Genomic DNA, 23,781 nt, shown 5'->3' on the forward strand with positions numbered 1-23,781 from the left:
CTGGCAGTCAGAGATTTAGGTTTATTTGTTTAATACATACATTATGGTAATATATTCATAACTACTTGTATGTTATTTGTGACTACCTGTATCACTTTATATGGGCAGTTGTATATTCTTATGCTTCTACCCACAGTTAAGACTTATACATTTATAATATGTGTATGGTAATAATATATTCATATTTATTCGCACACATCATCGTTTGTCACTTCACGTTTATCTTTTTTCATTAGTCTATTGGTATATTTATAAACCATGTGCATATCAACATTTATATACTATTACTTATACATTGATATCTATGAAGCAATCGGTTCTTCAAGTGCTTGCACATGTGTATTCCAGTGTAGGTTTGTGTGCACCCCAAGGACAATTGCTGGAAATTTTTCCCTCGATTGTATCCATCGGATTGGCTCTGGCGCCCTGTGGTGCCATGGGCTCATAGAGCCAAAATAAAGGGCCTGGCCTGCACCCCCTCAGTTCCTTCTTATTGCCCACAGCAGTTGCTGGAACTGCAATTTTTGCTTCAGCAAACTTTCCAAGTGATTTTCCGCTGTTTTTTATAGTGTATGTAGTTGAGTTAGTTGTAAATAGTTAGTTTTTAAGTCAGTAAGTGTTTGGAGTTTTTTCTCCATCAGTTACTGGAGCTCATTTGTTACCTGATGCGGAGGCATGCCTCGGTCACTGAGCTTCAAGCCCTGTCCCTCCTGTGGCGAGGCAATTCCCCTGAGCGACCTGCATTCCAGTTGTCAGAATTGTCTGGGAGAGACTCATATAGGGGACAGCTGCCAGATCTGCAAGGACTTCAAACCGCACACAAAAATGGACTGGGAGGCAAAACTGACATACAAACATGAGTTGTCAGCAGGGATTGAGCCCAGGACATTCAGATCCACAGCATAATCCTCTATTATTTGAGCTAAAGGGATAACCTGTGGCAGAAACAAACTGTTGTGTATGTGGACCAGACCCTAGAGCGCGGCGTGTGATATACTCTTCGTTAGTGGCTTACATTGCTATTGGTGAGACAGCAGGGGAATGTTAGGTATCTGGATACCAGGGTTCCTTTACTGACTGGTTCAATGGGTAGAGAGGGTTGCAGGAAGTATAGCTAAGCAGTTAGATTTGGCACATTTATTCTTAAAGTGTGGTTAAGGGAAGAAGATGTGAGTCTGTTACGTTAGAGGTATGGGTTCTATTCTCAGATAGGGGTATACGGCCTTATTCAATTTATGAATGGCAGAAATATTAATATTGATCTTTGGAAGAGTGAGCCTAGTAATCATAGCTCTTCCCAGTCCAGTGCTCCTTTCTCTGGGCTAGAAGGAATTTTCTGAACAAGTATCTGTCGTAAGACTGCCAAATGTGTGACCATCTTGCAAAAGGCATAACACTTAGCTATCTATGCTGTATGGCTATTTTGAATGATCTTGGTTCCTTTAATTACATTGATTGAGGTGTTAAAAATGTGTGTTGGAGAAAAAACTATTTTTGCACAGGTTAGAGCACCATAGTTTAAATATGCTCTCCTTTACCCTTTTTTAGTATCACATCTTGAATTGGAAGGTTGGCCATTTAGAAACTGTTTATTTAAAGACCCTGTTGCTCCATGAAAGCTTTGTATATTTATTTAATAATATATTTTAATAATACCATGTGACTCCATTTAAGTGTTTTTTAACATACAAAGATTTAAAATGGAAGTCATTTTCATGAAGACTGTTTCTGACACTGTAAATGCAGACTGAATATGGTCCCCTGCAGGAGTCTGTAAGCTGTGAATTCTGCTCAACAGGAATGTCTGTTTTTAAAAATAGCACTCAAAGCTAGCTCATCTTCTAGCAATCAACTCCTCAAAGCCAGATGAGTTTATGGCATATCCTCCACATTTGTTAGTAACTAGAACAATGCATGCAATCATAAGCAAGTTTAGGAATAAAAAATAGCTGTGTTGTTGTTTGTTTTTTTTAAAAAGCGCCCATAAATAATTATAGTACATCTAGCCCCCTTATGAAAGCAAAGAGTGTCAAGATATGAATAAAAGTTATAGCTGATATCCTGATCCTAGCTCTGACTGTTATAAAACAAAATTTAAGAAAATAGTATGAGGAAAGGACATTGCATCATCCCAGGTTCTTCAATTTACCTAAGTGAATTGCTTTTGGTTAGAATTTAATGTCAGGGTCTTTAAAGTGACTGTTTGATTTGCTTTATAGCAAGAATAATTGCTGTAACATTAACACAAAAACACTGCTAACCAAATAGTCCACATATCTTCAGTTAACTGTTTTATCACATCAGCTTTCCTGATTCAAAATTCTTGAACATAGTATGATTTTAATTAAATCGATATTCCAAATGTACAGTCTAATACATGAAGCCTGCATGTGGTAAGTTATTTTATACCCATCTTATTTAGTATTCAGAATACTTTTATCTTTATCACTAACTATTTTAAGTTCATAATTGAAATTATGTGCTGAAAACAGTTTTCTGTTCTGCAAATTTTGCTCCTTGAACAGTGCTGGTGGAAATAAATCTATAACAGTCCATTACTGTCCTAGCACTAGTGATGCTGGTTGCCAAGCTACAGATGATTAGTGACATCTAACCTACAAGTTAGATTCCTCCCTCCACTTTATTCCTCTGTCAGTTAGGGGAGAGTGATAAAGATAAACCTTACAAAGCTAGAAATATATTGAATTGACATGACAAGAGCAATGAATTTTTATATGGCAGAAATACTATAATATGTTAACATTCCTTTAAAATGCTTGGCTTGGGATGACTAGTAAATATGTTATCAGGAGACAATCAGAGCTAGAGGAATCTTGATTTATTGACAATACAGTGTTTCAGAGGTGAATGAAACAACATAAGTGAGGTATTTTAGCATAATTAATTATACTTACCATATTAAATTAAAAAAATCTTTATAGTTAAAAATAAAAAGGATAGTCCTAGCTTTACAATAATAGGATTAATCTGGCTTTTCAGCTATAGGTATTTATCTATTTCAGTTTAATGTTTTTTAACATAACTGCCACAGCAAAATATAAAAGATGAGTTGAACTAAAACAGGAGAATTAGAAAATGAATAGGAAAGCAGCTATCAGAACCTAACATCAATACTTTACTTTCTATCAGCTGTATGCATCATTTTATGCTCCAGTAAACATGATCAAGACTGAGCAACCATCAGTAAATTCAGTCAGTGACTACACTGTTATGAAAGGGACTGCTTGAATGTAAACATAGTTCTTTGTGATATTAGTATGATTGTTTGCACAAACCACACTTTCCACTACTGTTATATTGGTAAATCAAAGAAAAACCAGTAATATTAACAATGTTACAATGCCAAGTGAAAATGTAGCTTCTTAAAAGTGTAAAATTCAAGTTACTGATAGTCTTTTATCAAGGAGAAATAGTCAATTCAGAGTATAGAAAAGAAAGTGATTAAGTATAGTCAGTGTATCTGTGGAAGATAATGTTTGATACAAATACTAATATTATTCAACTGAGGGGTTTAGATTGGCTAACTTTACCTCCTTTTCTTGGGGACATAAAGCCAATATTTAAGAAGCTCATATGATGGCACAATGGCTTTATACCCCAAAGTATATCTCATAGTTCTCCTCCTTTAACTAGTTATTTTTTAAAACAGTTGGCACAGGCATGCGTGGAGAAGAGTCACTTAAATAAGTAAAAATCCTAAGTAACCATTTCCCAGACAAATCAAGAATGATCAGAATACTCTATTTTTCTGCCAGTTTTCAGAGATGCAGCAAAATGATGCTTATTATGTATCTACCGACAATTTAATGCCATCTAATGACACTGTATGCACTAACAAGAAACAGAACTGTGCTGATCTTGTAGACGTAGATGGTACTCTGCTTGAGCTCTGGTTTCCATCACTTTTAAATCCATATTATCCCACAATGGCTGAGGTGACTTGCAATATGACTGCTTAATTAGCTCTCACTTATTGTGCTTCTTTTATGCCGATAATGGGAATGTGCTATCAAGTCTTCCACCACCAGGGGAAAAAATCTCCTTAAGGAACTATTTATATTAATAGGCTATTTCAACACTGACAGTCATAATCTTGTCAAAATCTGTTAAACTATTTTTATTTTCCTTTTGTGCTCTTGATGGTGGCAATCTACAGTAGTGGATAATAGAATATTAAGATGTTGTCATTATATATCACTCCAAAACCAGTCCCCTCTCAGTGTACTCATCTGACAAGGTTCTCTGACTGCTTTCACTTCCCATTTGTCAGAAAACTGTCAGCAAAAACGGTACTTCAGTCTTCACTGAAAGATAATTTATTTACTATCATATGTCCTAGTGATGTATAGACACACAAAATAATTAAAAGCTGGATTCAAGTTGATATTTGCTACATATTTCTTTTTTGTTGAGATGCAATGATCCATTGGGAGGATTTTTAATTAAGAACAGCTGTAGTCTTCCATGGAAAACTCCTTCCTTGTAAGATTACTTTTTGGAGGTGGGAAGAAGACAATAAGGAGCATTTCAGTATTTTCTATATAGCTCAGAGATGAGTGAGAGAAGGCTCCCAGAGCATACCAGATGGAATTGTGATTAAAAGCAACTGCCTGCAGCTGTGCAGCTTCCCCCTTTTTACCACTCAATCCAACTGGCTTGTTTTTGACTGTGACTGACTTACCTTTTCTGCTGCAGCACTTCATCAAGGGTTTCTTGCTTGTCTTGCAGCAGTCGCTGGAGGTGCTTCATTTCACGCTGGTACTGAGAAGCCTTCCCAGCAAATTCCTTCTCTTGCGCCGTCATTTTGAGATTGATGTCTCCAAGCTTCCCAGCAGCTTTCTTTTTGTATACCTATGAGAGTTGAAGATCATGGGGAAAATGTGGTTATGGCAGTCTCAAGGATAATTACTATGGACAAAATAACCATTTAAATATGTTCCTTTCTTACTGTGGTTTGATCTTTTACTCACTGATGCCTTGCTTAAATAAATCAGGTAAGGTGCACTGATATGACCTTTTTTAGAATATTTATTAATTGATAGGTATGATGCATGTACTTTCCACTACATATATCAGAGATGTGTACAGTCTGAATATTACATATTATGCCTATGTTTTTATTTTGAGTGAAAATGACAAAGCAGGAAAACAAAATGCGTTTACTTTTCTGGGTGTAAAGCTGCTCTTCACAACACATGTTGCTTACCCACTAATGTAACAGTCAAGTCTAATTATCTGTCTACAACACAAAGAAATAGGAGTAAATACTGTTGGATGGCTTATTTTTAATCTTACTACGATGAGAAAAAAATTAGACTGATTTCCTTATTAAATTAAGTGTATAATGGTTTTTCATAATATGAAAAATATTTTATTGGAATTACTGTACATGAACACTTTCTCTTGAAAAGGGTACTGTTCTAAAACAGCTCACAGAGTAATATATTGCCAGAAAATATGCTCAATACATTTGTCATTTTAAAATATTTTGCCACTTCAGCTAGTAGTTGTTTTTTTTAAATGAATGCCCTAGTGACTTTTTTCCTTCCTATTAATAAAATAACCAATTATGTAAGTCTGAACCCTAGAAATTTTTAAAAAATATTTTTGATAAAATGTATCTGTTCAGCTCTTAGAATCAATTTCTCTGTTACATTGCATGTCACCGTGTGGAACCCCCAGGAGTATATGGCTTGTCAGCTTAGCATCATGAAGCTCCATGCACTTCTGGTTTTTAAAAGGTGGTTTTCTGCTAATGATTCCAAATGGGATACAATAATTCATCATAGGCTGTAATTTTGATACTCTCCTCACTACATCCATGTGATCTGAAAATAGAATCTTGTGCTGGAAGCAGCTCATGCAATATGACTGGAAATTCTCTGAACTGAAATTTTGAAAATATTTATCTTCAACTGTTGCAAATTCAAATATGCCTACATGGCTGTAGTCTTAAAAAGACAGATTCTGCTTGCTTGTACATAGGTGCTCTAGGGGAGAGGGATGCTGTAGCGAGCTCCCCCTTCCCCTTGTACATCGGTACATGGAGCAGCTAAAGTTTTCAGCAAAGCGTTTAAACAAGTGCTTAATAGGGATGTAAAAGGTTAACCAGATAAGCAGTGGTTTTACCAGTTAACCCGCCTTAACCGTTAACCCCCAGGCCAGCCAGCGGACCCCAGCAGCCCCGTGCTGGCCAGAGTGGTCCCAGCCCCAGCTGCGCCGGCCCTGGCCGGAGGGGCCCCAACCCCAGCTGCTTAATCGGTTAACCATTTAAACGGTATTTACATCCATAGTGCTTAAGTCCATCCCTATCCAGTAAAGGATTTAGAACTTGATCCTGAAAGGTGCTGATGAACCATGCACCATTCCAGCAAAGAACTTAAGCAGGTGAGTAGTCCCACTGAAGTCAATAGAACTATTCGTGTGCCTAAATGCTTTGCTGACTAAAGGGGGATATTCAAATTGGGCTTGTGCTTCCTGATTCTCCACTGCCCTGCAATTCTGTAGCCATTTACAGCTGTGCAAAGTGAGCATAAAACATGACCGTTCTAATTTGATAGTATTTTATGCCCACTTTGCATTGGTGTAAATGGGTGTAAATGACTACATAATGGAATGGAAGGCAAAGGAGTGTTAGTGTGACAAACACCTAGTCAAGGCATGGCCCTGGCCCCACTCACTTGCACCTAGAGCTAACACAAGCTCCACTCTTTTAAGTCCTTTTAAGCAGCCTCAGAGGGTATGTCTACACAGTCTGTGGCAACAAGCCTCACAGCCCAGATGCGCAGACTTGGTTTGTGGGGTTTGCACTAGTGCTCTAGAAATAGCTGTGCAGACAACACTTTGAAGTTGCAGCTTGGGCTCTGAAGCCTAATCCCTCGCTAGCTCTCAGATCCCAGGCTCCATTCTGGGCCACATCATCAAAGTGTAATATACACAGTTATTTTTAGAGCACTAGCGTGAGCCCCACAAACCCAGGCTGAAAGGTTTGCTTCCACAGGCTGTGTAAATATATCCAGAGAAGACATCCTGTCGGTCTCTCCCCTCCATATGCTGAATTCATTTAGCAGCACCTGCTGGTGTGGAACACATCCACACACCCCAACACAGATGTGGCTTTAGAATCATAGAATATCAGGGTTGGAAGGGACCTCAGGAGGTCATCTAGTCTAACCCCCTGCTCAAAGCAGGACCAATCCCCAGACAGATTTTTGCCCCAGATCTCTAAATGGCCCTCTCAAGGATTGAACTCACAATCCTGGATTTAGCAGGCCAATGCTCAAACCTCCTCCCCAAAATAGCTCATAAACTGGTCAAAAATGGGACAAACTTGGCAGTAGTCATTCCAGTTTTTAATCCTTCTGATTTACATTAATGTAGTTAAATAATGTTCTGCATTTCAGGACTCTTGCAGTTGGGGAGGAATCAACACAATTGGGTGATAGATCCATATCAAATATTTGCCCCTCATCCATTTTTCACTATTCTGACATTTCTTTGGTTCTTAAACCCCTACAGAGTCACCACCTTTCTTAGAGCTAGATTGGTAGCTCTTGGGCCTTGCAGAAGACCAATCCTTTCTCTACAAGACTTACTCTCTGCCTAGACAAAGCCTGGGACAGTAACTGGAAAGTTCTGGCAGAGGCAGACAGATTGGAACGCAAAGAGTTTCTACAAATCTACTCTGAGGACAGGTTACAGGTAGACATCCTTTCTGTCCTCCTCCATACTGGCTTCCTAACCACACCTAAAAGAACAATTCAGATTGAAAACTACTTATCAACCCAGTCTGTCTGCAATCCACACCTGAACCTTGTATCATTTGCTGGGAGGAACTATTCTCTTTTCACAGAGGAGATCACCCACATCCAAGGTATCTCAGGATACTGTGAACCAGAAACCACACAAACATAGTATCTTGACACCTTCCTATTCAAAGTTCTGTCCATTCATGCAACAGTAAGTCTGGGACACATTGAAGGAAGTGTAAAACCTTCTTTGGGTCCAATCCTTGCCTTTCCTAGTTGGCAAAGGAAAGCAAAGGATAAATACGATTTCTTCCAAGAGAAATATGGTCAATGCACCATTTGAAAAATTAACTCTTTCCATCTCCTTAAAGCACGCCATAAACCTATGAATTCTGAAGAAACCTTCACTAGATGCAATGGAACTTGACATCTACTGCCTGGTGTCAAATCTCCCTTGGATTTCTAGGTAGCATTGCATATGGTGGATCATACACTGCTGCTCCTCTACCTAAGAAATGTGGCAGGTGTCAATGGAAATGTTCTAAAACTATTTGAATCCTTCCTCAAAGGCTGTACACAGGATAGTGATGGGCAAATACTCCTTTATCACTAGGCTTCTTGCCTGTAGAATACCTCAAGATTTAATTCTCTCTTCTGTCCTACTCAGCATCTATATATAGCCATTGGGAGAAAAGGTGAGACTTCATCACAGGCTCAGATACCAGAAATATGCAGATAACTCTATTATTCACGTATGCAAAGACCTCAATCACTCAGATATCTTAGTGCCTGGTTAATATCAGCACATAGATGAGGAGCAGTTGGCTGAGACAAAACCATGAATGAGGGAGGTTATGTTGAAGAAGGGTGACCAGACAGCAAATGTGAAAAATCGGGACAGGGGCTGGAGGGTAATAGAAGCCTGTATAAGAAAAAAGACCCAAAAATCGGGACTGTCCCTATCAAATTGGGACATCTGGTTACCCTAATGTTGAGGTGGCTTTAATATTGTGTGTATGATCATCACAGTCATACACATGCCATGCATTTGTGATCCTTTATTTATATATAAATAAAATAAATAAAATCTAAAATATAAAATCTGTTTTGACTAAGTTTCACATTAAGTAAAAAGAATTGCCATTGTGCATTGAAGAGGCATGTTAAGATAAATGAAAATTCTGCATTTCATTAGTTACTTCAGACTTACTAAATTCATGTACACTGTAGAGATAAAATACTCTGCAAACTGATTCAGTATTATGAAATGGTGTTAAAACACTGGACAAAACTAGTGTTTTACAAGCTTTCAGAAACACTGGCCTCTTGACACTGTCTGGAAAATGTATAGTCTGAGTCCCTTTAGGAGTAACACAACCGTCAACACAGCCATGGGGACTTCTAGAGGAATTACTGTACTTCTACAGTAGTCACTTGAACTTCATCCTTGTGTCTTGTAACATTTTATGAGATGTGCTATGCTATAATCAGCTTTGTAGAATGATTTTCAGAAGTGCTATATTTATTTTCTTCAATGGAAGTCTCCTTGCTCAATATCTCTGAAAATCAAACCACTAAGCACCAAATACTATAGTCCTCATGCAGGCTCTTGGAAAAGTGCAGATATAAATTTGAACAGAAATAATTTTAATATTTCCAAACCCAAGCTTCCAAATATCATGTCAGGACCCCAAAATTCATGAGATTGGCTTACAACTCATGAAATTTTTAAGCCAATAATGTGGCATTCATTTTCCTTCTCATTTGAGTCTTTAGGTTGCACTGAAGTCATGTTTTCAAGCTTTCCGCAACAAGGAGGAGTGGTCTGCACAAATGGCTAGCCACTGATTTCCATTTCATAGAAACTGAGCACCACCACAACAACAGGACAGGTATCTAAAACAGCTGTAATAGGAAGTCATTAGGGTCACTTTTTGCCCTTGTCATCTTACTGCTTCATGCTATGACCAGAGTTCAAAAGCTACATACAAGTTAAAAGTAAACATCTATATTAATTTTTCTAGGTTATCCATTACACTTCATCACCAGGCTTCAATCATTTTCCTATCACACACAAGCTGTCAATGCTGTTCTGTATGTTAAATATAATAGGGCTTGATTCTTGCACCAAGACTTCAACCTAAGCCTTAACTTAAGGTAGTAAATGGTATCTCCCTAAGGAAAGAATAAGTCTTCTTAATTACACATAAGTATGTGCACAGAAAGGATACATAAGAAGCCATGGCTAAGAAGCAGCTTTTATTAAAAGAGAGAAAGAATGAACATCATAAATTAAATGGCTGAGTTGTCAGGAAAAAGGCAGAACCCATTTTTTGGAGATGGGGCTCACTGTTTTTGATGGTTTTGCTACTTGATACCTGGGAATGATCTGTCAATGAACCTGGAAAACTTGCTCAAGATTTAATAGACTGATGATGACCAATACCTACCTAGTTATATTGGGTTGTTTGCAACCCAAGCCATTCCATCGTGTAAGAAATCAATAATCACTGGTATACCTGAGTCTCCTGGTTCTGTCTGCCATTCTTCACACCAGAAGCAAAACTTTGACCAGGTTGCTGAATACTCTGACAGTAGATTTCTACCTTAAAAGTCTCTCTCCTCTCATGGAGAAGATGATCTGGCTTAGGTTTTCCTATTCTATAGTCAGAGTCAGCTGCAGATGGTCTGAATTAGAATGTATAAGAGGGCTGTCATAAAGACTCTGTGGACTTCTAAAGAGCCTCTGCTCAGCCCATCTGCCTCTTGATTCAGGGTTCCTTTGGCTCTGACTGAAAGAAGTTGGACCTTGTCCAAGGACAAGGTTTGGGCTTCTGGTCCCACCATTATTGGACAAACCAGGATTGTGGTGGTGCCCAACAATACTATGAGGTAGCATCTGAGTTTAGAATTTGAGAAGAGCTAGTCTGACCACTTGAAGCTCCAGCATCTTGGTTTTCTCCTTCCTTAGGCCTTGTGCAGTCAGATTGTTCAGGTATGCTCCCCACTGCTAAAGGTTCTTGTTGGCAATGAGCTCTGAAGGTTCCAGAAGCGTATGAGATAACCCATGCTTTGTGTTTAAATCCACAAGTGTTGTATATACATGGAAAGCTTCTGGAATTTTTGTCAATGATATCTAAAATTGCAGAGGTTAGCAGGAGATTATCACCACAGAACTTAGTGCCATCAATGCAAAAACTACATGAAGAGAAAGTAAGGCTGTGATTTAGAGCTACACATCAGGGAATTCAGAGCTTGGGCTCCTGCAACACCTAGAAGTGCTGCTTGGCACATATGCATTACGGGCCTGATCCAAATCCCACTGAAGTCAATTGAAAGGCTCCCTTAGATAGCAAATGAGGTCTGTAGTGTGTAGCACTGGATAAGGGAATATACTCTGGATGACGAAGTTGTATGGTTTATTATGAATTAAGGGTCATACATATTTAAATGTCAGTAGTAGCCACTGACTTATCATATTATTGCAAATTATGACATTAAATGAAAAATTTTAAAAATTCTAATGTTTGTATTGTTTATTTATAGAGTGCCTAAAGTAAATACTCAACATACATATTTTAAAAAGCATAAAAATAATCTAAAATAATATTTCAGGACACTAAATACTCCCATGTCTACTAAATGAAAAGGGAGAACTCCCATCCCAATTCTCAGAAAAAGCCTGAGTAAATACAGGCATAGATGCTTGTAATGCTATTACTGAAATTTCTCTCTTACATGTATTGTAACAAATTGGGGGAAAAAGCTTTTGCTCTTTAATACATGAAATTTAATTTTTGATCAATAGGATGAATGCATAATTACACTGTTATAATAGTTTGTGTTTTATGTGCACATGCATTGAGGAATTAAGTTGAATAACTTGGTAGGGTGTAGATTCTCCAGAGTAGTACCTAAGACAGATCAATTTCAGTCACATTCTGTTGAATGGGCTGGGCCGAGGGGTTTGGAGTGGGAAGAGGGCTCCAGGTTGAGCCTGGGGAGCGGGTTGGGGTGCAGGAGGGGGTGATGGGTGCAAGCTCTGGGAGGGAGTTTGGGTAGAGGAGGGGGCTCTGGTCTGGGGCAGAGTGTTGGGGTGCAGGAAGAAGTATGGGGTGCTGGCTCTGGTAGGGGGCTCCGGGCTGAGGGTTGTGCCAGGTTCCTGCCGGGCGGCACTTACCTCAGGTGGCTCCCAGTCGGCAGTGCAGCCGGGCTAAGCACCTCAGGCTCCCTACCTGCTCCAGCTCCCAGAAGGGGCCAACACACCTCAGGCTACTGAGGGCGGGGCACATGGCTCTGCATGCTGCCCCTCTTTGCAAGCACAGCCCCCGCAGCTCCCACTGGCCGCAGTTCCCCATTCACAGCCAATGGGAGCTGCGGGAGCGGTGCTTGCAGGCAGGAGCAGCGCATGGAGACCCCTGCCCCCGACCCCGTGGGGGCATGCTGCACTAGTCACTTCCGGCAGTGGCATGGGGCCTTAGTGGCAGTACTCCACGGCTGGACTTTTAGTGGCCAGAGATCACAATTGACTGGGAGAGTCTCCAGGATTGACCAGTTGGTCATGATTGACCAGTTGGTGACCACTGCTCAAGAGGAAAGGAAAATTAAAACATTCAGGTCAAAAATGGCAATCTGAGGGATTTTAGGAGGCTGGGTTCTTTTCTGGGAAGCCTTGACTGACCGGTTTTAACTGTCCTCAGTCTCTAATCACAGGGTCTACTAAGATTAGATTGACATGTTATGATGAAGAAACTGACAGCATACAGAATAGATTTCCATAATCTTGTCTTCTGAAGGTTTAATGCAATAATAATGGTAATTGCAATACAAATTACACATTAAACTTGTTTTACTGGAGTCAGTGGAAGAAAGCAAATGAATTATGCTTCAGCCATAAATTTATTTTTCTAGAATTGAATAACTGAGTTAAACTAGTGCATTGAGATTTCTTTAAAAAAAAAAAAGATAAAAATTCAGTAAAACACCAACATTTTTTCTTCTAAAAATAGTGACACACTTTCTACAGAGAGAGAATACCAGTTCCTATGCTGAGGATGTAAAATTGAGTTTAAAATGTAACTTACAAAGAAGATTAAAAAATTAAACAACAAGCTTCTTTGAAATATATTTCAAACTGCACACATGAAGGAAACATTAGAATAATTTGGCATTCTGCACATTCCCCTGTAAACAATTTGAAATTATTAATGTTTAAATCTTGAAAGATGTTTTTCACTTAAGTCTACTTTTTTTATCTCTACCAAATATATAGTCTCACTTCAGTAGTCATACAGTACATGGTTCACAGGTCAAAGACTCCTACAGCTGTTGTCAACATGAAGAAGCCTGTTAGATACCAATGTCATAAGTACCATTAGAGTAGTTCAGTTGCCAAGGTGATTTATACCTTTTAAAGGGTCTGATAGTACACCCAAAATGGTAAACATAAACAGAGAGTAAAGAGACTCAAGATCATGACAGTCCCAAAAATAAAAATGGTGAATTGACTCAATCCATGAATTCAAATACTTTAGGCTCCAATCCTGCAAACATATGGGCATGTAACTTCATGTACATGAATTCCATAGGAACATTATCTTAATAAAGTTATTTATATGTGCAAGTGTTTGCAGGATCGATATCTTAATTTTTACTACTTTAAAAGAACGTGCCACTTTAATGCAAGCGGGGATTGGGTCCCATCATGCACCTCTTTAAGTCAATGGCAAAGCTTTCATTATAATATCTTGCCTGTTTCCACTAACACAACCTGCTGTGTAGTAATTTGAGCCTGATGTTCTGAGAAAGGACTAATTTTACTTACTAACAAATCAGAGTGGAAATAAATTAACTTTTCTGGAAAAAAGCTGAGGAAAAACACACTGCTGAGAAATGCAGTGTCACACTGGTCAGAAATTGCTATAGTTTCACAAACAGCTGTATAATCCCAAAGCATGACTAATACAAACGTGTCACAGGGAAACCACTATAGTTAAACAATCATGTCTTTGTTCAGTAACTTTAAATATATTGCACTGCTAAAATGAGCAACTGTGATGCCTCCTTTTTGGATTCAGACATATAGAACAGTGTTACAGGAGTATGCATGATTGATAAGATTCATCTCCAAGGCAAAGCAAACTATAAACACTTGTCAATGTTAGATTGTAGGAAGTGCCTTAGTAGTCGTTTTGGGCTATATTACTCATACCTTGAATTACAGATAATGTAAAAATACTTTTGCAACTTAACTTGATGGCATTTTTAAAACTCTTTGTTCCATTGGTGAACATTAAAATATCAACAGTATTCAATAACTGGCAATCTCAGATAAGAAAAAATGGGTTGCTGCCTGTCAGAACTGATGTATTCAGGTAAAGCTGGATAGAGAATCTTGCCTATATATACCCACATGATGCTTGGTTCAGACACTTAAAACAGCCCTTGCGTTTTCAGGAAAAAATGAAATTCTAAAAGGCAGGGATCCTGTGAGAAGTGATGGGGAGGGGAAATGGTATGTGAGGTGAGACTTAAACTCATGATCTTCTGCCTCCTGGCCCAATGCACCTTCCTTCCCCTAGATCAAAAAGTATTTTTATATGGCAGTGAAAAGGGGGGAACATCCTTGTTTTTCTCTCATCCAGTTGTTCTGGTCTTCATGGCTGCTTTAAAGTGATGCACGAAAACATGTGCACTGCAGATAGAATTCTCAGAAAATGTAAGAAGCAAGCCTCTAGCAAGTACTACTACCCATATGCAAATGGCAATTTTTCTGCAGCTTACATTCAGTCTGAGCCAGATACCACGCATAGAAAACTTGAGCCAACACAGCTCAAATTTGGCAAGTTATATGCAATTGAAAACAAAGGGGGTTATAGTGGAATGTTAGGCGATTTTAATATGAGGCTTGCTTCCAGCTCCTTTGCCTACTCCTTAAAACCAACAGTAGCATTTATTCTTGGGAAAATTAATGTCAAACAGATTTTTAGAGGCATACGGTAACTTGTTGTTTCTCTGACTTCTTCTTTTGACAGTGTGCCTAAATTAAAGATGAGTTACCCTCACACTGAAGGGGAAGAAAAGGTGCCAAATGATGAGCTGGAGTGCAAAATTTGTTACCAGAGATTTAACATTCATAGTCGTAAACCCAAAATACTGAACTGTCTTCACAGAGTATGTGCTAGATGTCTAACTAAAATACTTCACACAGGAGATGGCTGTCCTTGCATTAGTTGTCCCTTTTGCCGCCATGAGACACAGTTGCATGAAGATGAAGTTGAAGAACTACCTAATGATACAAACGTTATGTCCAAACTCATGTTAAAAGACAAAACAATATGGAATTCCGACTGTAAAGAAGTAGTTTTAACACCAAAGAACTTGGCTTCCTCAAGCCCCTCTCATGGATCTTCAAATTGCTTAGTAATAACAATTATGGAAGTACAGAGAGACTCTACTAGGACTCCAAGCCAAAACACTATCTCAGATTATTATGCAGACCATAGCCTTGACTCGGTATCTGTCAGTTCTCACAGTCAGCTAGACCAAGATCTCTTCTCTAAGCTTTGTAATCATGTACCTAGAATACTGGTATGGCTGTTAGGATTTTTCTACTTTGGCTCACTGCCTCTTGGAATCTATTTATTAGTGATTCAGAAAGTGACCCTAGGAATTGTGTGCGTCAGTCTTGTTCCCTCAAGTCTAACTGTATGTCTTGTGTATGGTTTCTGTCAATGCCTCTGCCAGGGAATGTGTGACTGCTCTTCAAGAAGCTGAGAGGAATTGCGTTATCAAACTGTACTTTTTAATTAAACTTTGAATGATAACTACAGACTTCCAATATTATGGACTATTAAGGTGATTGCAATATGATTTTAAGTCTTTCGTGGTCCGATTTCTCAGCTATAACTAGCACAAAGGCCTATGTTTAAACAAACAAAAAGCACCACCACCATTTGTGTAAACATTAGAAAATTGGCACGGTAATATTATTAAATAGGTGGTAGCTAATATCACCTTTTCCTTGAACAATGTATAATTTCATAAACACCTCATCGTGTCAAGAATTCACAGGTGAAAGTGATAAAAATGAAATTGATGTTTTCTACATTATGCTGGTACTATTTTTTAAAAAAGAATGAAGATCAGAAATATTTTGAGTACAACTTGCTATAAAAACATATTTCAAACGTCACCTTAAATTACTTTTTCAAATTCTGTATGGTACTTGATTGGACACTTAAATACTCAGATGATGAGAACCAATACAGGATCTAGAATTAAAAGCAAAATAAAAGTGCAATAATTTTTTTTAATTAAAAACTCATGTACTGTTGAAACCTTGGAGAAAGCAATTTATAGTTAAAACTAAATCTCAAAGGGACATAAAAACAAATTAAGTATTTCTAAAAGAGACGTTTCCAGAATCTTTTCAGAAACTATGACTATTTCTGAAATATAATGCTCTGAATAGTGTATGTCAGAGCACATCAGAGTAGAAATGGCTTTAAGAACTGTCTTCAAAATGTTCAATAAAAACATGCCTACTAATATATATGGTGCCTTAAAATCAAGGCATTAATTACAGGCAACTTAAAAAAAAATACAAAAACAAGTTTTTATTTTATATTAATGTTAATTCCACATGCAAAAATGGTTGATTCATTTTTCTGAACATTTTTATTGAACCTACTTGATATTGTTGCATTAAATTTTATTTTTAAAAAGGTAATTGAATTTTGTATGGTTCTAGTGTAAACCAGAATCTAAATTGAAAAATGGTATGCACAAGGGCTTTTATATAAAGATTTGTACAAAATAAGTATCTAGTAAATCCCCAAACTACCAATGGGTAAGACTTCTGAAGAATAATGTAATTTTGGTAGCAAATTAAGAATAAACATGCATAGCTTTAAAATAGGTGTTCTTACAAATCAATGTAATAAACATTATATATAAAAAACAATGTTTTGATGCTTTTTTTAAGTGGTCATGCACTATTTCATTTTAAAGCAATCTATAGCTATCCCAAATGTTTAATATGCCCACAGATTAAATATCAGCTCCTGATTTATTTTTCATTGAGGCCTCAAAATCAAAAATCATTTAACTTGTACTGTATGCAACTCAAAAGGAAATGTACGAAATTATTTTTTTCTCCAGAAGAGCATACAAAAAGGTGGAACTGTGTGCCACTAAGCCAAATCCACTCATGCGCAAAGGCTAACTAAACAGGTTTCACAGAGGGACGGCATTCTCTCTGCCTGGCTTGTGTACACCCTCAGTGATGGGGATACGCGCTGTACAGAGCCACTGAATGACTGTTCAACCTCAGCCTGCTCCTTCCTTTCCCTTTCCCCCAAATAACCTTTTTGGTGCTATGGGAGGAGCTCCACGAAGTCTCCCAGCACCCTTCCCTTCTCCAACATGCAGGTGAACTGCCCCCACTACACTAGTTTTTGGTTGTCACAAGTCTGCAAAGTTAAATGTTGTAGGGTTTGCCAAAACATGAACTTCAGTCATCCTTTCTATAAAATAAGTGTATTGTTAATTACTACTGTTAGTACTATTAAAAGCCCAACACAGGGCTGGATCCCCTATTGTGCTACACACTGTATAAATGCACAGTAAGAGACAATCTCTGCCTTGACAAACCACCTTCTCACAGGTTCTTCCTATAACTCAGAAAACACTGATTTGATTATTCAGGTTCTGGTCTCTTGCTATCTAATCCATCAGAGGCTGATAGTTTTGTGACCATAAGAGGCTCAGTTCTTGGGAAAGAAGGAATATATTGTACCTCATCTTGCTTTGCAGTGATCCCATGAATGATCTAAGGACAGCACTGACTGGCTCCTAAGCATTTTCCCATCCCACATAAAGTGGGGTCTGTGTAGTCCCAACAGATACTGCTATTCAAAAATTCCAAGGTTGTACACTCAAAGCATATTTACAGTGGAAGAGCCACACAAGCAAACTTCAAAGAAGAAACATCCTTTTCTCCTTCCACACTCCTTATACTGGGATCTCTTGAATCTTTGTCACCTCTACTTTCAAAAGCAGAGAATACAATATGGCTCTATGTGAGATACTGTGCTACTAGTTACGATTAAAAAGGTACCGCAACTATAAAAATATTTAATAACTTTGATAATACTTGTGCTTTGATCAAAAATTAAGCTTTATTTTAATTTTTTTTCCAGTTTTAAATCAATACAAGAATCAGACTCTCTAGAGAACACTCAATGACTTGTTTTTCTGTATATAGGATATTGTGGTTAAATTATCTGTCAAAATCTCTATTTAATAGGCCGGATTAGCTAATATATGATTAGGGTGTAAACAAATTACAAGTACTTGTAAGAAAGACATAAAGATCATAGTTCAGATAACACCATAATCATGATTGCTGAATATGCTGCCATAAACTTACTTCTGAGTGGTTATGTCATATGCTTAATTAACATTTTTGTTTTTTGTTTAAGAAAGCTTTGGTAAAGACTTATGTATTTTTTTTACTTTTTATTAGTTCCTATTTATGCTTTTCCCTTCTTTATTGCTGTAATCCCCAGTCATCTTTTTCAAATTTGCATTAATAATTCAAGGTACTAATGTATTTAAAGTTTATCTTGTGCTCTGGATTTGACAAGCTTCTGAAAATAAGAGACTGTCACTGAAAGTTGGTAGTGTGTATTGCACCTAAATTATTGGCTAATTTTTCTGAAAATGTTTTCTCCAGCTCATACAGTAGTGTCACATAACATGACAAAAATGCAGTTAAATAAATGCAGATTTTCTGACATTTAAGAAGATTTCAAACTGGCATCTTTTTAAGGGATGCATTTACTAAGCTCGGATACATATGAATGGGAGAAAAAGCATGGCTCAAGCATTTTATAACTGTATTGGTAAAACAGTTATTGTAGAGTTGTGTAAAATTGCTACAGTGATGCTTTGATTGTGATTACCTCCCCTAAAAACTGCACTGCTTCATTTTTTAACCTAGCATTGGTAAATGATAAACCTGAAAGAGTTCAAAATAAAATGAATCTGTATTTGTTCAATGTATAATCAGAATTCCTGTACAGCCAATCAGCCTCCCTGCTGAATGTGTGAGTCTCTATTTAGAACATCTATGCTGAGAAAACATAGGAAAATGTGGTGGTAAATCTGTAGAAACTTAAGGGGATCCAGATGAAAGCATGGTAACCAAATACTTTTAATTCCCTTTTTGAAAATGATTAGATTTCAAGGTGACTGTCCCTTTTATTAAAATAATTCTTCATAAAAGACTGAGGGGGTGTGAGGTTGGCTGGGCGCTCTATACCGGTGCTAATGGCGCATGGCAGCAGAGGGTGCTTAAGCCGCCTGAACAGGTACCACTGAGGAAAAAATTTCCAGCGATCATGCTCGGGATGTGTGCACTTAGAGTGGAATGCACATGTGCAATCACTCAAAGAAGAATAAAAATTCTGAGTCCTTTGCCAGGACATAATACTTTTTATCTGCTCTCTTGCATGTAGGGAGAATAGAAGATGGAACATGCCAGATGATCTTCCTGGCTTAGTTGATAGGCAAAGCTAGGCAGGCAGATGAGGGTGAATGGAGGATATTGAGCAACTTACGATGAGGCTCAAGGAGTCCACAACTCTCTTGACTAAATTCTAGACGTGCTTAAAATATCTGTCAAGGATGGAGAAGGAGGCATGAGAGACCCATCGCTGACTTGGACCACCTTCCAGCATGACAGACATCATCTGAAGCAAAACCTCACAGTAAAGAAGAACTACAAACTAACTAGTATCTAGTTAAATACAATACGAGTGAAAGAAAAAAAAATTAAGAAGCTATACTATTACTACTTATAAACTATTAATAAGAAAAGAGGATAAAGTTGAGGAAATCTCAACAGGACAACTGCCAGAGCTCTGTCTCAGGCTGAGGCAGTTGAGAAGGAGCTGAGGGTGGTTCACCCATGCAGCACTATACAACAATGTCACAGGGCATAAGACTAACATGTACATATGGGCTGAATGGACACTGCTATGAGAAATCTCCAGTAAAAGGCATAGGGGTTACTAGTGCATCTAAAGTGGAGCAGCCATAAGGACACTACTTGAAGAAGAAAGCTTAAATATGTGCTACCCAGGGAATATGTACTCCTGGGCCCTGGACAGCCTCCCTAAATCTTCTTTCTCCTCCATATAGTGAAATGGTTTTGACACAAGGGGGACCTCTGGACCTGGGGAAGATGGGGAAACATTTATCCTTATGGCCATACGTTTACGAGAGGGAGGATTGTTCCCTATCTTGACTGGATCTCATTCCTTCTGCTCTGAAGAGGAAGTGATCTTCCTTTGAGGAACCATTGCCCTTGCCTCAGACCCTGCAGAGCACTGCACATTGAGGTGGGGCAGGGATAGATTCTGAATACAGTATAATTCCATAAATCTCCTTTGATAGATAAAGGGCCCAATATTCTGCCGTCACTTGTACATGTGTAATAAAGTCATGACTGTCAGTGTGACTTAGATGAGATTGCACAGTATAACTGTTATTGACTACTGTGACTGAAAAGACTATTAAACAGTAAAGTTCAGCATGGATTGAAATAATAAAAGAAAAATATGGATGAACTTGCTTTCAGATTTGACAGCTGTTACGTATTTATTTATATTTTCACTAGAAGAATGGTATCTGTCAATGTAATTCCTTTCTTTTTGACTCCAATGAAAAGTGATTTTTGCACATTACTACACATTTTAGAAAATTAAGTATGTAAGTGAAAATATTTAAAAACTCGTGTTAATATATTTAAAAGTGCTGAAAAATATTGCATCTTGATTGGGTGAAAGGTACTGTAAATCTAGAAAAGGCTATTTAATTTTAGCAGAAAAGATCAATGAAATTAGACTGACTGCCAATGCACTTCTCTGGCTCTTCCATTTAATCAAATCTTTAACTTACAGCTAAAGAAAAAACAAAGAAGGCAAAACAAGCTTATGAAACAGAAAGAAGAAAACTATCCTAGCTTGAGGTAATTTGATAGTAAAGGGTTATCATGTTTATCACTGTAGTAATTGCTGTGGAAAAATTAAAATGACGTATACAGCATTATATGGCTTTTTACAACATCCTCATTATTAAAGTAACATTTTTGTCATGATATAAAAGTATAAACTAGTTTTATAATAGCATTTGAAAGCTGTAATTAAAATGTCATCACATTACATTTGACTCAAAATGGAGGTGAATTTAAAAAAAATCCAAACATCTCATTTAAGGCAGGAATTCAGGTGCCTGCTCTGCACACATTCCAAAAGCAAAAATGCAATGTTAGGTAGACACTTGTTGGCACACTGTCATGGATATGGTAAATATAGAGATGTCTATGGAAACCAAACACAGCCATGTAACTCATGATTGTTAAAAGAAGACACACCCTTGGATTGTTAAAGTAGGAACCAGAGCCTGAGGAGGGTACTATGCCTAAGCTAGTGAGAGCCAGAAGTATTTAGTTAAGTTAGGGAAAATGGCACCCTGGGCAAACTTGCTTTTTAGTGACTCTGGCCCTTGCGGGCGCCCCACCACCACTGCCTCAGCCCCTGCAGGCTCCTCACCCCCCATCATCCTTTGCCCCCATGGCTCCCCAGACTCCCCACTGCCTATCACCTCTGGGCTGCACTGCCTCTCTCACATGCTGAATATGTATTGAAAGAGGTGTCAGAGCTCAGTCCCAGCATAAATTAAGCACTGGCTGGGCAATCAGACAGCAGTGGCTGCTGACTGGGAACCCAGCTCTCTAAAGGCAACACCTCTGCCCGCAGGAGCGCAGAAGTATGGGTGGCATGGTATATGGTGTATTGCCTCCTTACTTCTGTGCTGCTCTGTGGCTCGTGGTGTCTGGTGCTCAGCCTGCGGCTCAAGGTGGGCTCTGTGCTGTCAAATAGAGGCTGCATCTTGGCAGAGCCCACGGTCATCCCGCAGCCCTCTGACCACTCCTGGCTCACCAGGCATGCCATGTCAGATGATGGGGGAGGCAACTTTAACCATGATTCCAGGAGCTACTTAGGCACCTGAAAACTCTAGGGTATTTTTGCAGATAACTTAGGAACTAGCTGACAGGAGTACTGTATCTAATTCCTGTATAAAGAAAGAAAAAATATATACAAACACCAATTAAAGCCATATTTTAAAGAAATATGTAAATTTTGAGCAATCAGGAGATAATACAACAAGATATTCCCAATCCCAAACCTTGAGGTATCAGTTCTGGAGTTTTAACATAGATATCAGAAATATAAGTTTGATACTTTGTACACTATCTTTGGTAGAGATAAAAATAAAATCTGCTTATTTTCTCTAACAGACACACACTGTGTTACTGCCATTATCCACTCTATTTCAGTCAATTGTTTTTCACTCCACTAAAACTGTATTTACTTAATTTTAACACATGCAATTAAGGTTTTTTTCTCTTTTATTAAGAACAGGAATTTATTTTTCTAATTATTTTGGCATTTATATTTACTGATCACAATCATGTATGTGACTCACTAACACTTGACATCATTACTATGAGTATCATACTTGGAACTGCATTTATTTTTGTAAGAATTTTAAATTATTTTACAGATATAACTAAAAATTCAATTTGAAAATAAGCAACCTTCATCTGCACAGTGTCTAAAGTTATGTTTAACCAATTTTTTTAAATTGGTACTGCTAAGGTGAGTACAAGCTAAATTTACATTTTAGAAGAATACTAGTATTTGATTGTACCATTTTAAATAATGAATGGCAAGCACAATATGTGAATAAAAGTAATAATGATAATTACTCCAGCCAGGACAGGTTAGGCATTTTAGAGCTCACTACTAAAAGAATTAAATTTAAGCTTAAGTGAGAAATACATTGACCAGTAAAAAAAATAAATTAACAGCACTGTAATCCTTAACGATCTTTGAAAGAGTAAAATTACCACAAATATATGTGCATTGCGCATTTTGACAGGAAGTACCAAGACGTAATAACAATAGTAATACAAGTGTGTCGGGGAAGTGTGAGAGACTCTGTGTGTGTGTGTGTGTGTGTGTGTGTGTGTGTTGGGGGGAGTGTGCGTAACAGCGCACTGTCTCTTTAAGCAGAGAACTCACTAGCCTTAAGGCTTATTCAAGCAGTAGCTTCCATGCTTAACCCAGAGGCAGCAGCACAGAGGCTCCCTGTCTCCCACGCCAGCTCAGTGAAAACTAGGTACACGAATGGGGGGGGGACACCCTGACATTAGCCCCACCCTACCCCGTACTGCACAGCAGACAGGAGCCTCCTGGTCCCAATCTGCTTGGCCAGGGGCAGTTCCAAGGTGGAGGGAGGGGCTGCAGGAGCAGCAGGGGAGGAGGGGCACCTCTGCTGCAGAGGCAGCCCCTGCATGCACTGGCCAATCCTGCCTACCCCTAAGGCCGGCCCTGGGTTGATCTCAAAAGACACACTGTGACACAGAGGCCCACTGGTGCCAGCTGGCAACGCGTTCATGGTTCTTTACAAGCAATTCCTGACTCTCTGACAAACTTACTATACCTAATACACTGCTTTCATGGTATTTATCCATGAAGGGTAGTGTATGAGGTCTCTACTGAAAGCTTGTAACTTACAAGTCGTAATCACTGTGAGATGTGTATGCAGGTAATATTTAAGGAATAATGTAACTATATTGAAAATTATGTCTTATGGTCAGAGTAAATGTTAGTCACCAGGCAATCATTTGTCTTGGTGATGGCCCATTCATGGTCTATGAACAAAGTATGATTCAGGGTGCAGAAAGACACTCTACATCCATTCACTGAGGAGAAGTGGTATTTCATGACAGATTGGATCCAACCAGCTCTGCAACACACTGAACTTTTGGGGCCAGGCAAGAACCTACTTTATTAGACAGAAAAGGTAACTACTACTAAGTGTAGGGCCTAGTGTGTGTGTTATGATTTTGTTTTACATTGTGTGACAAAGTCAAACC

The 23,781-nt window shown here is 38.3% G+C and overlaps 3 protein-coding genes across 9 annotated transcripts in view; 2 read left to right on the forward strand and 1 right to left on the reverse strand.

The window, feature by feature from the left end:
• TDRD12 (tudor domain containing 12) overlaps positions 1 to 4,854 on the forward strand; it is a 246,959-nt gene extending 242,105 nt beyond the window's left edge. Inside the window, exon 29 of the mRNA XM_044987027.1 lies at positions 4,750 to 4,854. Coding sequence (XP_044842962.1) covers positions 4,750 to 4,786 — 37 coding nt within the window. The 3' untranslated portion in view covers positions 4,787 to 4,854. The remainder of the gene's footprint in view (positions 1 to 4,749) is intronic.
• Positions 1 to 23,781, reverse strand: part of CEP89 (centrosomal protein 89) — a 120,741-nt gene that overhangs the window by 20,274 nt on the left and 76,686 nt on the right. For all 4 annotated transcript variants that reach the window (XM_044987032.1, XM_044987031.1, XM_044987033.1 and 1 more), the window contains one exon: positions 4,703 to 4,872. In XM_044987032.1, coding sequence (XP_044842967.1) covers positions 4,703 to 4,872 — 170 coding nt within the window. The remainder of the gene's footprint in view (positions 1 to 4,702; positions 4,873 to 23,781) is intronic.
• Positions 4,888 to 16,693, forward strand: LOC123349186 (E3 ubiquitin-protein ligase RNF182-like). 4 transcript variants are annotated; one of them, XM_044987042.1, is made up of 2 exons: positions 4,888 to 5,015; positions 14,804 to 16,693. In XM_044987042.1, exon 2 carries the CDS (start codon positions 14,820 to 14,822, stop codon positions 15,543 to 15,545), a length of 726 nt encoding a protein of 241 aa, XP_044842977.1. In that variant the 5' UTR covers positions 4,888 to 5,015; positions 14,804 to 14,819; the 3' UTR covers positions 15,546 to 16,693. The 4 variants fall into 4 exon arrangements, with proteins under 4 accessions (XP_044842977.1, XP_044842974.1, XP_044842975.1 ...); XM_044987039.1 differs by lacking the exon at positions 4,888 to 5,015 and adding an exon at positions 7,595 to 7,722; XM_044987040.1 differs by lacking the exon at positions 4,888 to 5,015 and adding an exon at positions 7,865 to 7,894.

The sequence above is a fragment of the Mauremys mutica genome, chromosome 14 (assembly GCF_020497125.1).
Source record: "Mauremys mutica isolate MM-2020 ecotype Southern chromosome 14, ASM2049712v1, whole genome shotgun sequence".
Classification (NCBI taxonomy): Eukaryota; Metazoa; Chordata; order Testudines; family Geoemydidae; genus Mauremys; species Mauremys mutica.

Bases quoted from the DNA above. Each gene is read 5' to 3' on its own strand.
- LOC123349186 (XM_044987042.1), top strand. From the start codon at position 14,820: ATGAGTTACCCTCACACTGAAGGGGAAGAAAAGGTGCCAAATGATGAG.